General features: G+C 45.3%; 1 protein-coding gene across 2 annotated transcripts in view; it reads right to left on the bottom strand.

The window, feature by feature from the left end:
- The window catches only part of copb1 (COPI coat complex subunit beta 1), a 43,565-nt gene that overhangs the window by 14,652 nt on the left and 15,471 nt on the right, over positions 1 to 13,442 (bottom strand). For both annotated transcript variants that reach the window (XM_084337993.1, XM_084337994.1), the window contains 5 exons: positions 12,742 to 12,887; positions 12,525 to 12,621; positions 4,247 to 4,407; positions 3,850 to 3,970; positions 3,133 to 3,360 (listed from right to left, as the gene is read on the bottom strand). In XM_084337993.1, the coding sequence (XP_084194119.1) occupies positions 3,133 to 3,360; positions 3,850 to 3,970; positions 4,247 to 4,407; positions 12,525 to 12,621; positions 12,742 to 12,887 (753 nt within the window). The remainder of the gene's footprint in view (positions 1 to 3,132; positions 3,361 to 3,849; positions 3,971 to 4,246; positions 4,408 to 12,524; positions 12,622 to 12,741; positions 12,888 to 13,442) is intronic.

Here is a 13,442-nt window from a genome sequence, read left to right as displayed (position 1 = left end):
GCCTGGTCAGTGTTATACTCCTCTGTTTAGCCTCATCAGTGTTTATACTCCTCTGTTTATCCTCGTCAGTGTTTATACTCCTCTGTTTAGCCTCGTCAGTGTTTATACTCCTCTGTTTAGCCTCATCAGTGTTTACACTCGTCTGTTTAGCCTCATCAGTGTTTATACTCCTCTGTTTAGCCTCATCAGTGTTTATACTCCTCTGTTTAGCCTCGTCAGTGTTTATACTCCTCTGTTTACCCTCGTCAGTGTTTATACTCCTCTGTTTAGCCTAGTCAGTGTTTATACTCCTCTGTTTAGCCTCGTCAGTGTTTATACTCCTCTGTTTACCCTCGTCAGTGTTTATACTCCTCTGTTTAGCCTAGTCAGTGTTTACACTCCTCTGTTTAGCCTCGTCAGTGTTTATACTCCTCTGTTTAGCCTCGTCTGTGTTTACACTCCTCTGTTTAGCCTCGTCAGTGTTTATACTCCTCTGTTTAGCCTGGTCAGTGTTTATACTCCTCTGTTTAGCTCGTCAGTGTTTACACTCCTCTGTTTAGCCTCGTCAGTGTTTATACTCGTCTGTTTAGCCTCATCAGTGTTTATACTCCTCTGTTTAGCCTCATCAGTGTTTATACTCGTCTGTTTAGCCTCATCAGTGTTTATACTCCTCTGTTTAGCCTCATCAGTGTTTATACTCCTCTGTTTAGCCTGGTCAGTGTTTATACTCCTCTGTTTAGCCTCGTCAGTGTTTATACTCCTCTGTTTAGCCTCGTCTGTGTTTACACTCCTCTGTTTAGCCTCGTCAGTGTTTATACTCCTCTGTTTAGCCTGGTCAGTGTTTACACTCCTCTGTTTAGCCTGGTCAGTGTTTATACTCCTCTGTTTATCCTAGTCAGTGTTTATACTCCTCTGTTTAGCCTGGTCAGTGTTTACACTCCTCTGTTTAGCCTCATCAGTGTTTACACTCGTCTGTTTAGCCTCATCAGTGTTTATACTCCTCTGTTTAGCCTCGTCAGTGTTTATACTCCTCTGTTTAGCCTCGTCTGTGTTTACACTCCTCTGTTTAGCCTGGTCAGTGTTTATACTCCTCTGTTTAGCTCGTCAGTGTTTACACTCCTCTGTTTAGCCTGGTCAGTGTTTATACTCCTCTGTTTAGCCTCGTCAGTGTTTATACTCGTCTGTTTAGCCTCGTCAGTGTTTATACTCGTCTGTTTAGCCTCATCAGTGTTTATACTCGTCTGTTTAGCCTCATCAGTGTTTATACTCGTCTGTTTAGCCTCATCAGTGTTTATACTCCTCTGTTTAGCCTCATCAGTGTTTATACTCCTCTGTTTAGCCTGGTCAGTGTTTATACTCCTCTGTTTAGCCTCGTCAGTGTTTACACTCCTCTGTTTAGCCTCGTCAGTGTTTACACTCCTCTGTTTAGCCTCGTCAGTGTTTACACTCCTCTGTTTAGCCTCATCAGTGTTTACACTCCTCTGTTTAGCCTGGTCAGTGTTTATACTCCTCTGTTTAGCCTGGTCAGTGTTTATACTCCTCTGTTTAGCCTGGTCAGTGTTTATACTCCTCTGTTTAGCCTGGTCAGTGTTTATACTCCTCTGTTTAGCCTCATCAGTGTTTATACTCCTCTGTTTAGCCTCATCAGTGTTTATACTCCTCTGTTTAGCCTGGTCAGTGTTTATACTCCTCTGTTTAGCCTGGTCAGTGTTTATACTCCTCTGTTTAGCCTCGTCAGTGTTTATACTCCTCTGTTTAGCCTCGTCAGTGTTTATACTCCTCTGTTTAGCCTGGTCAGTGTTTATACTCCTCTGTTTAGCCTCGTCAGTGTTTATACTCCTCTGTTTAGCCTCGTCAGTGTTTATACTCCTCTGTTTAGCCTCGTCAGTGTTTACACTCCTCTGTTTAGCCTCGTCAGTGTTTACACTCCTCTGTTTAGCCTCATCAGTGTTTATACTCCTCTGTTTAGCCTGGTCAGTGTTTATACTCCTCTGTTTAGCCTGGTCAGTGTTTATACTCCTCTGTTTAGCCTCGTCAGTGTTTATACTCCTCTGTTTAGCCTCGTCAGTGTTTATACTCCTCTGTTTAGCCTGGTCAGTGTTTATACTCCTCTGTTTAGCCTCGTCAGTGTTTACACTCCTCTGTTTAGCCTGGTCAGTGTTTATACTCCTCTGTTTAGCTCGTCAGTGTTTATACTCCTCTGTTTAGCCTGGTCAGTGTTTATACTCCTCTGTTTAGCCTCGTCAGTGTTTATACTCCTCTGTTTAGCCTGGTCAGTGTTTATACTCCTCTGTTTAGCTCGTCAGTGTTTATACTCGTCTGTTTAGCCTCATCAGTGTTTATACTCCTCTGTTTAGCCTCATCAGTGTTTATACTCGTCTGTTTAGCCTCATCAGTGTTTATACTCCTCTGTTTAGCCTCGTCAGTGTTTATACTCCTCTGTTTAGCCTCGTCAGTGTTTATACTCCTCTGTTTAGCCTCGTCAGTGTTTACACTCCTCTGTTTAGCCTCGTCTGTGTTTATACTCCTCTGTTTATCCTCGTCAGTGTTTACACTCCTCTGTTTAGCCTCGTCTGTGTTTATACTCCTCTGTTTATCCTCGTCAGTGTTTACACTCCTCTGTTTAGCCTCGTCTGTGTTTATACTCCTCTGTTTACCCTCGTCAGTGTTTATACTCCTCTGTTTAGCCTCATCAGTGTTTATACTCCTCTGTTTAGCCTGGTCAGTGTTTATACTCCTCTGTTTATCCTCGTCTGTGTTTACACTCCTCTGTTTAGCCTCGTCTGTGTTTATACTCCTCTGTTTAGCCTGGTCAGTGTTTATACTCCTCTGTTTAGCCTGGTCAGTGTTTATACTCCTCTGTTTAGCCTCATCAGTGTTTATACTCCTCTGTTTAGCCTAGTCAGTGTTTACGCTCCTCTGCTTAGCCCCTCGCGGCTCTGGTTGATGGCCTACATGTAGCCGCAACAACCGGTGTTGTCATTTGTTTATTAATCACGGTTTAAATGTCACATCGCTGCAGCATCCCTAATACATACAGCTCCCGTCGAGCAACGACGAGGTCTGAGAACCAGAATCAACGCGGCACCTTCGCCGCCCCCTCGTCGTTCTCCGACTCGAGCTCAAGCGTCGGGCGAGAGTGGCGTCTCTTACCTTCTGCGACAGCTTCTCCTCCTCCAGCCGGACGGTGAGCATGTGCGACAGGGACTTGCGGCACTCCTTGTTGAAGATGTCGTACATGAGCGGCGAGCACTCCGACAGGACCTTGAGGCAGAGCGAGATGCGGTCCACGTCGTCGTCTGTGATGGGCTTCTTGGGCAGAGAGGAGCGGCCCAGGTGGAGCACCGTGACCATGATCAGCATGGACTCTGCAACGAAGGACTGAGCGGCGCAGGCCGATGAGACGGGTCACATCGCAAAATGTCAAAAAAAATTATAATACTTTAAAAAAATATATATATATATATATAAAATATTTGTTTAAAGGGCGTACACAAACATTATGAGAAGTGCACTTACTGTCCTCCCCAGAGTCAGACAAGAAGATAGATACCAATTTCCTCACCGTGTGTTCAGTAGAAAGCTAGCCTAGCTTAGCACAAATGAATGGAAGCGGATACGGAGCACTAGCCTAGTTCAAAACTCCGGGAGAGGTGTTTTTGGCCGGACAGCTAGGCTAGCCGGTCCGTATCCGCTTCCATTCATTTGTGCTGTGCTAGGCTAGCTTGCAGCCGGATAAGCATTCTATACCGAACGGCACCCGAGAGGGAATCGGCATCAGTCTTCTTGTCCGACTCGGAGAAGAGGGGCATTTCCCCCCGTCTTACATGACGGCGCGCTCCGTTGGAGTGCAGTGAGTCCGGGGCTTACGTTTTGCCTCTTCTTGTCGGGAACGATGGCGACGTAGCGCAGGGCCACCTTGGTCAGCGTGGTGGCGAGCGACGCCGCGACGTAGAAGTCTCCGTCCATCAGGAAGCCTCGGAGCGGAGGCCTGGAGACACAGAAGCCACGTTACTGTACGGCCCAAGCCGGAGGCAAAGCCGACAGACGGATTCGAACCCGGAGTCTCTTGCGTCGGTGACAAGCGCGATGTCCGCTGCGCCACCCAGTCGCCGGTATTTAGCCTATTCTTAAAAAATCTCTTCTGGCAGTTTATTCCAGCTATGTGTGGCATAGTAGCAGAATACAGCTAGAGCATCCCACCCACCCCCCCCCCCCACCCCAACACCGACACACACACACACCACACAAGGCGCCTTTGTTGTACCTGTCCTCCTCTTTCTTGGAGGGCCGGTTGGAGCTGAGGGCGCTCTGTGTCACGTAGGTGCCCATCTCCGTCACCAGCTTCTGGGCCGGAGCGGCGCTCACCTCCTCCTCCGCCTTCACCTCTCCAGACTCCCTCTTTATCTCGTTCTCCACTATGGGGATCTGAAAGGGATCAAAGTCACAGAGGTCAGACGGTGGCAGCGGTGTTATCTTGTCCCGTTTGGGTGGCAGGGATCCAAACCCACTTTCTAGCACTGGTAGCACTTTCTATGTATTCTACTGAAATGGATTCTTCAAATGCAGTCAATGCAGTATTTGCAAGTATTTTTCATTAGGATGCTATGATATTCCATTTGCCATTTTCTCAGTGTGCCCTTTTGGGAGACGGTTCCTTAGCATCCAGAAGTGTGTTTCAGTGCTATAGCAGCAGGAGAAATCTGTCCCTGCATGCTCCATGCTCCGCAGTGTTATTGTGCTTTATGTGGAGGGATTTACCATGAGTAAGGATGTACTCAAGTCAGATATAGACTTAGTTAACACAGGTTTATTTAGCTCAGACAGAGTATCAAGTACAAATAGATCAAGAGTTATTGCTGGATGACTCCAGGAGAGACACAAGCCTAGCATCGCCCCAAAGAGCTCCAGGAGAGACACAGGCCTAGCATCGCCCCAAAGAGCTCCAAGAGAGACACAAGTAGGGCTGACCTTCGATTTTTTTTTTTATAATATTTTTTTTTCTTTTTTTATATATATATATATAATTTTTTTTATCTTATGTTGTGGGACTTGTACAGCACTTTGGTGAACTTTGTTGTTTTTAAATGTGCTCTATAAATAAAGTGGATTGGATTAATGAATTAAGTAGCCCCTTTCGTGACTGTGACGCAGCCAACACAGTGTGATTTAATTCAAGGTGGATCGCTGTTGTCGTTTGAACTTCAGATTTCATGGGAACTACCAATCCCCCAAATCAAGAATGTTTAAGATGAATGAAGTAAGATTTTGATTATTTGAAATATGGCCTGTGTAGACTAAACTATGCACAGAATTATGTCAGTCTACAAGGTCCGGATTCTACATGGTCCGGCAATGTAGACCGTGTAGACTCCACTACAGACCAATTATCAGTGAATGTTCATGCATTTTTAAGAAGGGCTACTTCCACAAAAAAACAAAGAACTCACCAAAACATCTCAGTAGCACCTTATCTAAATGTTCTATTTCATATATGGAGATTCATATTTATTTATGTATTGCATCCCCCCAAAGAGCTCCAGGAGAGACACGGGCCTAGCATCCCCCCAAAGAGCTCCAGGAGAGACACAGGCCTAGCATCGCCCCAAAGAGCTCCAAGAGAGCCACAAGCCTAGTATCCCGCAAAGAGCTCCTGAATCCAGTAAAACGTAGACCTTTATAGTCAGAGAAAGGGATTGTGCGGCGGCTGGGTAGCGCAGTGGAGCATGCACTCGCCTACCACCGCAGAGACTCTGGGATCGAATCCAGCTGTCAGCGGTACTTCCGGCTTGGTCAGTCGTCCCTACTAACACAATTGGCAGTGTAAGCCGGCGGGGTATGTGTCCTGGTCGTTGTAAACTGGGGTTCCTACTGGTCGGTCGGGGTGCCTGTTCAGCAGGGAGGGGATCGGGGGGGAAAAAGAGTGAACCTCTGCACGCGTTACACTCCCCCAGTGAGAGTCCTCGCTGTCAGGTGAAAAGAAGCGGCTGGCTGACTCCACATGTATCAGAGGAGGCATCTAGTAGTTCTACACCCTCCCTAGCGCAACGACCAGGAAGAAAAGAGAAAGGGATTGTGGCCTTTTCCATGAGGTCACCTGCCGACTCCTCTAAACTGTCTGTGCTCCTCGTGGGAGGTGTGGGACTACCGTCTGAAGCAGAGAAGGATCAGAATGATGTTTTCTTTTGAAAAAGGAATCGATGTGCTTTAATGCCGCTACAATCGAGGGCACTGGAGAGAGAGAGAGAGAGAAAGAGAAAGAGAGAGAGAGAGAACGAGAAGTCTGCTTTCTGTCGAAAGCCTCGCGTTGGCTCTAGTCTCCGTCAGTCTCTCTCACACATACACATCTCTCCCTCCCAGTGATGAATGAGACACGATGATGAGTAAAAAACAACAAAACAAACAAACAGGGGTATATTTGCTAGTCGCACTGATACGACTAACAACTAGTTCTGATGTTTAGTCGCACTGTCTCAAGAAATGGTCGCAAGATGTGATTAAAATGGTCACAATCTGGAGCCTTGGATGCTCAGGTGTCGAAATAATGTCCGATAATAAATCCTCAAACTAGGTCAGTCAATTAGTTGACTGTTCAGGTCCTGACCGGCGATGTCACCAATTCTCTCAATCAGAAACTCACTTGCGGTGAGCCGCTCTGCCCCTAGTGGCGGCTCACAGGGAACACGCTCTGTGTGAAGCGCTTCGCATCTATGACATTATGTGTCCTTGTTAGTCAATCATTAATTTAGTTTGACAGCGATTCTATTGGTTAATGTGCTAGAAATCACATGCAACGTATCTGACATCACTCCAACTATCAAACAAGCACTGGTCACAAGTATCACAAACATGCACTGGTCTCTGACATCACAACTATCACAAGCATACACTGGTCTCTGACATCACAACTATCACAAGCATACACTGGTCTCTGACATCACAACTATCAAACATGCACTGGTCTCTGACATCACAACTATCACAAGCATACACTGGTCTCTGACATCACAACTATCACAAACATGCACTGGTCTCTGACATCACAACTATCACAAACATGCACTGGTCTCTGACATCACAACTATCACAAACATGCACTGGTCTCTGACATCACAACTATCAAACATGCACTGGTCTCTGACATCACAACTATCACAAACATGCACTGGTCTCTGACATCACAACTATCACAAACATGCACTGGTCTCTGACATCACAACCATCACAAACATGCACTCGTCTCTGAGATCACAACTATCACAAACATGCACTGGTCTCTGACATCACAACTATCAAACATGCACTGGTCTCTCAGGGCTCTACAGTGCGACCATATTGCTCGCATATGCCCCTAAAAATATGTGCGTGCGAACATGCAAAATCAAGTACTCGCACGGCGTGCGAGTGGGGCCAGCGAGTGCAGAGTACAGCCTCTCATTCGTCCTTTTTTTTCTCCGCTGCGAGAATCGTTAAAAAACTACAAGTCCCACATTTCACAGCCGCATAAACATTCCAATCACAGTAGTTTCCTGTGGTCACGCGACTGGAAACCGAAAGTAATGATCAGCGGCTGCGTCACTGTCTGAGTCAAACAATAATACAGCCATGTCGAAGCCCATTCATTTTTATTTTGCGCGAAAGATACCGGAGAATGAGAAGTCAGGCGAGGCAGCTCATGTTACAGAGGTGATGGTTAATGTTAACGTTAACCAAGATACTGACGCTAGCCAGCATGCTAGCGAAGTTGGCCAAGCTAGCGAGGCTACACCCACTGTAGCACCCAATGTAGCCACTGTAGCTAGCGAAGCTACACCCACTGGAGCCGGAGGGAAGACATACAAATTTAACGTGAATTGGCTAAACATTTCCCCATGGCTAGAGTTCGAAAACAATGTCATGTTTTGTAAATATTGCAAAGTAGGATCGATGCATTGCGATGCATTGTTACACCCCTACAAAAACCTAGGGGTCCGCAAGGACGACTTCAAGCTGGAAATGGTAACAACAGATGAGGTACTCAATAAACTGAGCGCCCTCCAACCTAACAAGGCCACTGGCCATGACAACATCCCCTCCAAATTCCTCAGAGACTCAGCAGCCGCCATCACCCCAGTCATCACACACATAATAAACCTCTCCATAAAACAGGGACACGTCCCCAAGGACTTCAAAATTGCGAGGGTGACCCCTCTGCACAAAAAGGGCAGCAAATTACTAGACCCAGGCAACTACCGCCCTGTTTCTATTCTCACCTCCATCTCGAAAGTCATGGAAAAAATAGTCTACGAACAGGTCGAAAAGTACCTAGCGGAAAAAAATCTAATCTACGAATTTCAATCTGGCTTCAGAACATCCCACTCCACTGACACATGCCTTCTCTATTTGAATGACCACATCAAACAAGAGGTGGACGCAGGCAAATACTGCGGCATGGTCATGCTGGACCTACAAAAGGCCTTCGACACTGTCAATCACTCCATTCTGATTGACAAGCTAAAAGCAATTGGTTTTGATAGTCTATCTATCAGTGAGCTGGATGCAATCCTACCTTGAGGGGAGGGAACAGATGGTGGAGGTAAACGGTACCCTATCCCCCCCCCTCACAGTGAGCTGTGGTGTTCCACAAGGAAGCATACTAGGACCGCTACTGTTCCTAATTTATGCAAATGACATGTCGTCAGCTTGTGACTGCAACTTGTTCCTGTTTGCGGACGACTCAGCCCTGCTGGTCTCTGACAAGAACAAGTTACAGGTTGAAAAAACCCTCAGCTCGGAACTAGGTAAAATCTGCATATGGCTCGCGGATAACAAACTATCATTACACATGGGCAAAACAGAGTCCATTCTCTTCGGTTCAAATAACAAACTCAGCAAGACCGACGACTTCTCAGTTACAGTGGGTGACAATATTGTCACAAGGAAAGATGAAATTACCTACCTGGGTTCCATCCTAGAGGCTAATCTCTCCTGTGACAAAATGGCATCCAGTGTAATAAAAAAAGTCAACCAACGAACTCGATTCTTGTACCGGATCTCCTCTCTGGTAAACAAGAATACCCTGAAGACTCTGGCAGGAGCACTCATTCAAGGGTACTACGACTATGCTTGCACCTCATGGTACCAAAGCACCTCAAAGGCGCTAAAAACAAAATTACAAACATCTCAAAACAAACTGGTCAGACTACTGCTTGACCTTACTCCTAGAACCCACCTCACCCCTGCCCACTTTGACAACCTAGGATGGCTTAGAGTAGACGACAGAGTACAGCAACTTGCAATGGGCCTGGTCTACAAGATACACTACACGACCAAGGTACCCATGTACATGTCAAAATACTTCCCAAAGGTCAGTGAATACCACGATCACAACACCAGAGGGAGCGCCACAAATCATGTTAAACCCAGATTCGGCTCAAATAAGGGACTAAACACGTTTCGCAATTATACCACATAAATGTGGAACGCCCTACCCAAAGCTGTAAAGGAATGTGGATCACTACCCACTTTCAAAACCACTCTCAAGGGACACCTACGGGAGACTGCAATTCAAAACTGGCCCCTGTAAATGTCCTAACCCAACCCCCTCCAATGTACAGTCATTTACCTAGTATGGTTGTCAATAGTCCAATGTACAATTTTGCTTGTTTGTACAGTGTCTCCCCCCCCCCCTCAATGTACAGTTTTGCTTGTTTATACAGTGTGTCCCCCCCCCCCCCCCCCCCAACCACCTCCAATGTAAATTACCCAGTATGGTTGACAATATCCCAATGTACCCAACCCCCCCCACACAACCCCACCCAACCTCCTCCAATGTACAGTTTCTACGTCAAATGTATATACTCCCTTTTCTTGACTCCTTCTGTATCACAAACAGTACTGTATTTGCAAATCTGGTATGTCATAAATGTATAGATGTAGCAGTACTGAATATCTGTATGTCATGTATGTCATATATGTCCTGATGAATTGAAAATGGGGGACCCTGATGTAAACAAGACGAAAGTCTTTCTCTGGTCTGCATCCCCTTAACAATTGTGTGTATTGAGCTGTACTGTATTGTACCCATTCTGCAATCTGTTAATAAAGTTTTCAATCAATCAATCACACAACTGGCCCACTGTGTATGTGTGTACAGCTAACTTGGCTAGTGTTATCAACCGCAGAGGTGGGCAATGGGTCCAGCTGTAGCGCCGGACGGCCAGAGTGCAAGCGGTGTGACGTCGTAATTGGCAGAATCGACTGTCAATCAATGGTCTACCTGACACGCAAACTACTGTACTGGAGGTGTACAGTATTTCAATAGGCAACCCTGAAAGGATTATTTTTCAAAAAGAGCAACACTAGCTCCCCCCTCTACTGATGGCCCTGGTTGTAAAGCCAGTGTCTCCTTTTTGTTCAATATCACTGCCTTTCTTATTAGGCCTAGTTGTTGGCTACAACTTTGCCATAGTAGGCATTAATCACTTAATTAATAGTTCAAATGTCTGTCCCATTCCCGTTTGCACACGCAGATGATACACACACACGCACACAGTGGGCCAGTGACTTTGGTGGTATGTGCTATTGCACAGATGTGTCCCGTTTGCACATGCACGCACAGTACAAATATACATTTATTTCTGAAAAAAAATAAACTCTGTTACTTGACATATTTTCACTGTGCTCCTAAATATTTTTGGGTGCTCCTAAATTTCTTTGTGTGCTCCTAAATTTTTTCATTTAGGAGCACCTGTGCCCCTAGTGAAAAAGGTTAGCGTAGCGCCCTGTCTCTGACATCACAACTATCACAAACATGCACTGGTCTCTGACATCACAACTATCAAACATGCACTGGTCTCTGACATCACAACTATCACAAACATGCACTGGTCTCTGACATCACAACTATCACAAACATGCACTGGTCTCTGACATCACAACTATCACAAATATGCACTGGTCTCTGACATCACAACTATCACAAACATGCACTGGTCTCTGACATCACAACTATCACAAACATGCACTGGTCTCTGACATCACAACTATCACAAACATGCACTGGTCTGACATCACAAACATGCACTGGTCTCTGACATCACAAACATGCACTGGTCTCTGACATCACAACTATCACAAACATGCACTGGTCTCTGACATCACAAACATGCACTGGTCTCTGACATCACAACTATCAAACATGCACTGGTCTCTGACATCACAAACATGCACTGGTCTGACATCACAAACATGCACTGGTCTGACATCACAAACATGCACTGGTCTCTGACATCACAAACATGCACTGGTCTCGGACATCACAAACATGCACTGGTCTGACATCACAAACATGCACTGGTCTCTGACATCACAAACATGCACTGGTCTGACATCACAAACATGCACTGGTCTCTGACATCACAAACATACACTGGTCTGACATCACAAACATGCACTGGTCTTTGTCATTTTCACTCTCATCTGCAGGAGGACATAAACTCAATCCACGCCAGACCCGATGATAGTCGGGTTAACTCGCCGACGCTTGGGTGCCAAACCCAAGTATAGTCGGGTTTTCATAGTTATTTCTTTTATTCAATATTTCCATTCATTACAAGCACACGGACATCTGGGTTAAGATGGGGAATCATCGTGAGAATGCCAAAGTGCAATACCGGCCGCATCCACCCAGGTGGCAGTATCGAGCACCCTTTGTAACCTTGTATCTTGGCCTGTGGAACGGCCAAATGTCTCAGGTTTCATTTTTCCTTGTCGGGCGAGGCGAACGGTTCTCTCAGTTCCATTGAAGCGTGTCAAATATCCCTGATCCATATGTTGTGGTGGATTATGCCGTGGAGCAAATGGACATACCAGATGGCGATCAAACAATTGGAATATTATTTTTGGAATACTCCCGATCACAGGTAAGAACGATCCGACGTCAATTTTAGCTTGATCCTGCAAAGCTTTTATACCGATCGGGCTGATAAGCGTTTTTTAGTTTTCAATACGAATGCCGTTACTGACAATCAAATAATCAGAAACGACCCCCCCCCCTTTTTCATGCATTCATGATGGAAGATAATACCTATGATATAGATTTGATTTCGGAATACTAGCGTGTAAAGGCAAGACACGGCAACGTCTATAGTGGAATTGACGTATACGGCTATAACTCAGCATTTCGGGAATTACCCTAGACCGCTCTAAAACCATACTTATATTCACCACGGTATAACACGGGAACGAACGTATGGATGGAAAAATGTATTCTTTTTCACATATTGAACGATAGATAGGTGATGTAAAATGGGCCATAGTATTGTATCCATAGCTATAATATAGAATATAGTTATAGCCCTGCAAACACCGCCACGTATTCCTATACTTTAGAGCGTCGGCCTTTTAACAACACATCACGCATATCGCTCCGGCGCTGATTGAGTTAATGTGGGACAGGTGGGTATTTTCAATGATTGTCTGTGAAGTTATTTAAATTACTAATAGTACGATTAGTCAATGAAAACCTCTCATTATTGATCTACAGTAAACAAATCCTACTGTACCTCTCCCAGTGACCTGCGGATCTCCGTCATTACACTCTGAATATCATCCTTGGTGCTGCAGTATTCTCCCAGTATCCACAGTGCTCCTCTGTATATCCTAACACACAACAACACAATGTTAATGATCCCCATTAGAAATGTGTCAGTACATTACAATAATAAATCCCAAGCGGTGAAGTGAACCATGTTCCCAAGCAGAGTGCTCGAGGGGCCTTACTTGACGGCTTTGATGGAGTGGAAGACTTCCAGCATCTTCTCGATGATGAGAGGCCTCAGGTTGTCGAATCTCTGAATGGCCTCCCTCACAAACTCCAGGACGTCAGCTGCGGCTGCCTCGTTAGTGTCGCTCAGGAATTCCATCAGCTGAAAGAGGCGCGCGCACACACACACACACACACACAGTCTTGTCAGCTCTCTTGAAAACTACAAGGTCGGGACACTGAAAGGTAGACTACATAGTATACTGTATACATAGTAGGGGTGTGGACATTTCTCGATTCTAAGATGCATCGCGATGCGGACATGGACGATTCTGCATCGTTGCAGTGACGTGACATAATCGATTATTAAAATCTTTTTTTTCTTTCTTATATATATATATATATATTCTTAACTTTCTTTTTTGCAGCATGGGGCCAGCTGAGAAACAGATGCATCATTGTCTAATAATACTAGGGCTGTACCGAACAGTGCGAAGCTTCATTCATAACGTTGACATTCGAATTCTAAATCAACGTTCGATTTTCTTTATTTAATTTTTTTATTCATTCCGTTTAAACCAATGGGGTTTTTCTTTAGAGTTGCAGATAAAGATTAGGCTACACTAGAGATTAATCACTTTATTAAAATTGAGGATTTTGTTTGAGGATATTTATACGGTAAGCTAATTTCCCAAAGTGTTGGCGCGTTCCTTCACCG

This window comes from Notolepis coatsorum (genome assembly GCF_963971535.1).
Source record: "Notolepis coatsorum genome assembly, chromosome: 2".
Taxonomy (NCBI): domain Eukaryota; kingdom Metazoa; phylum Chordata; class Actinopteri; order Aulopiformes; family Paralepididae; genus Notolepis; species Notolepis coatsorum.
Note: the sequence above shows the minus strand (reverse complement) of the source record. Positions and strands in the feature narration are given on the sequence as shown.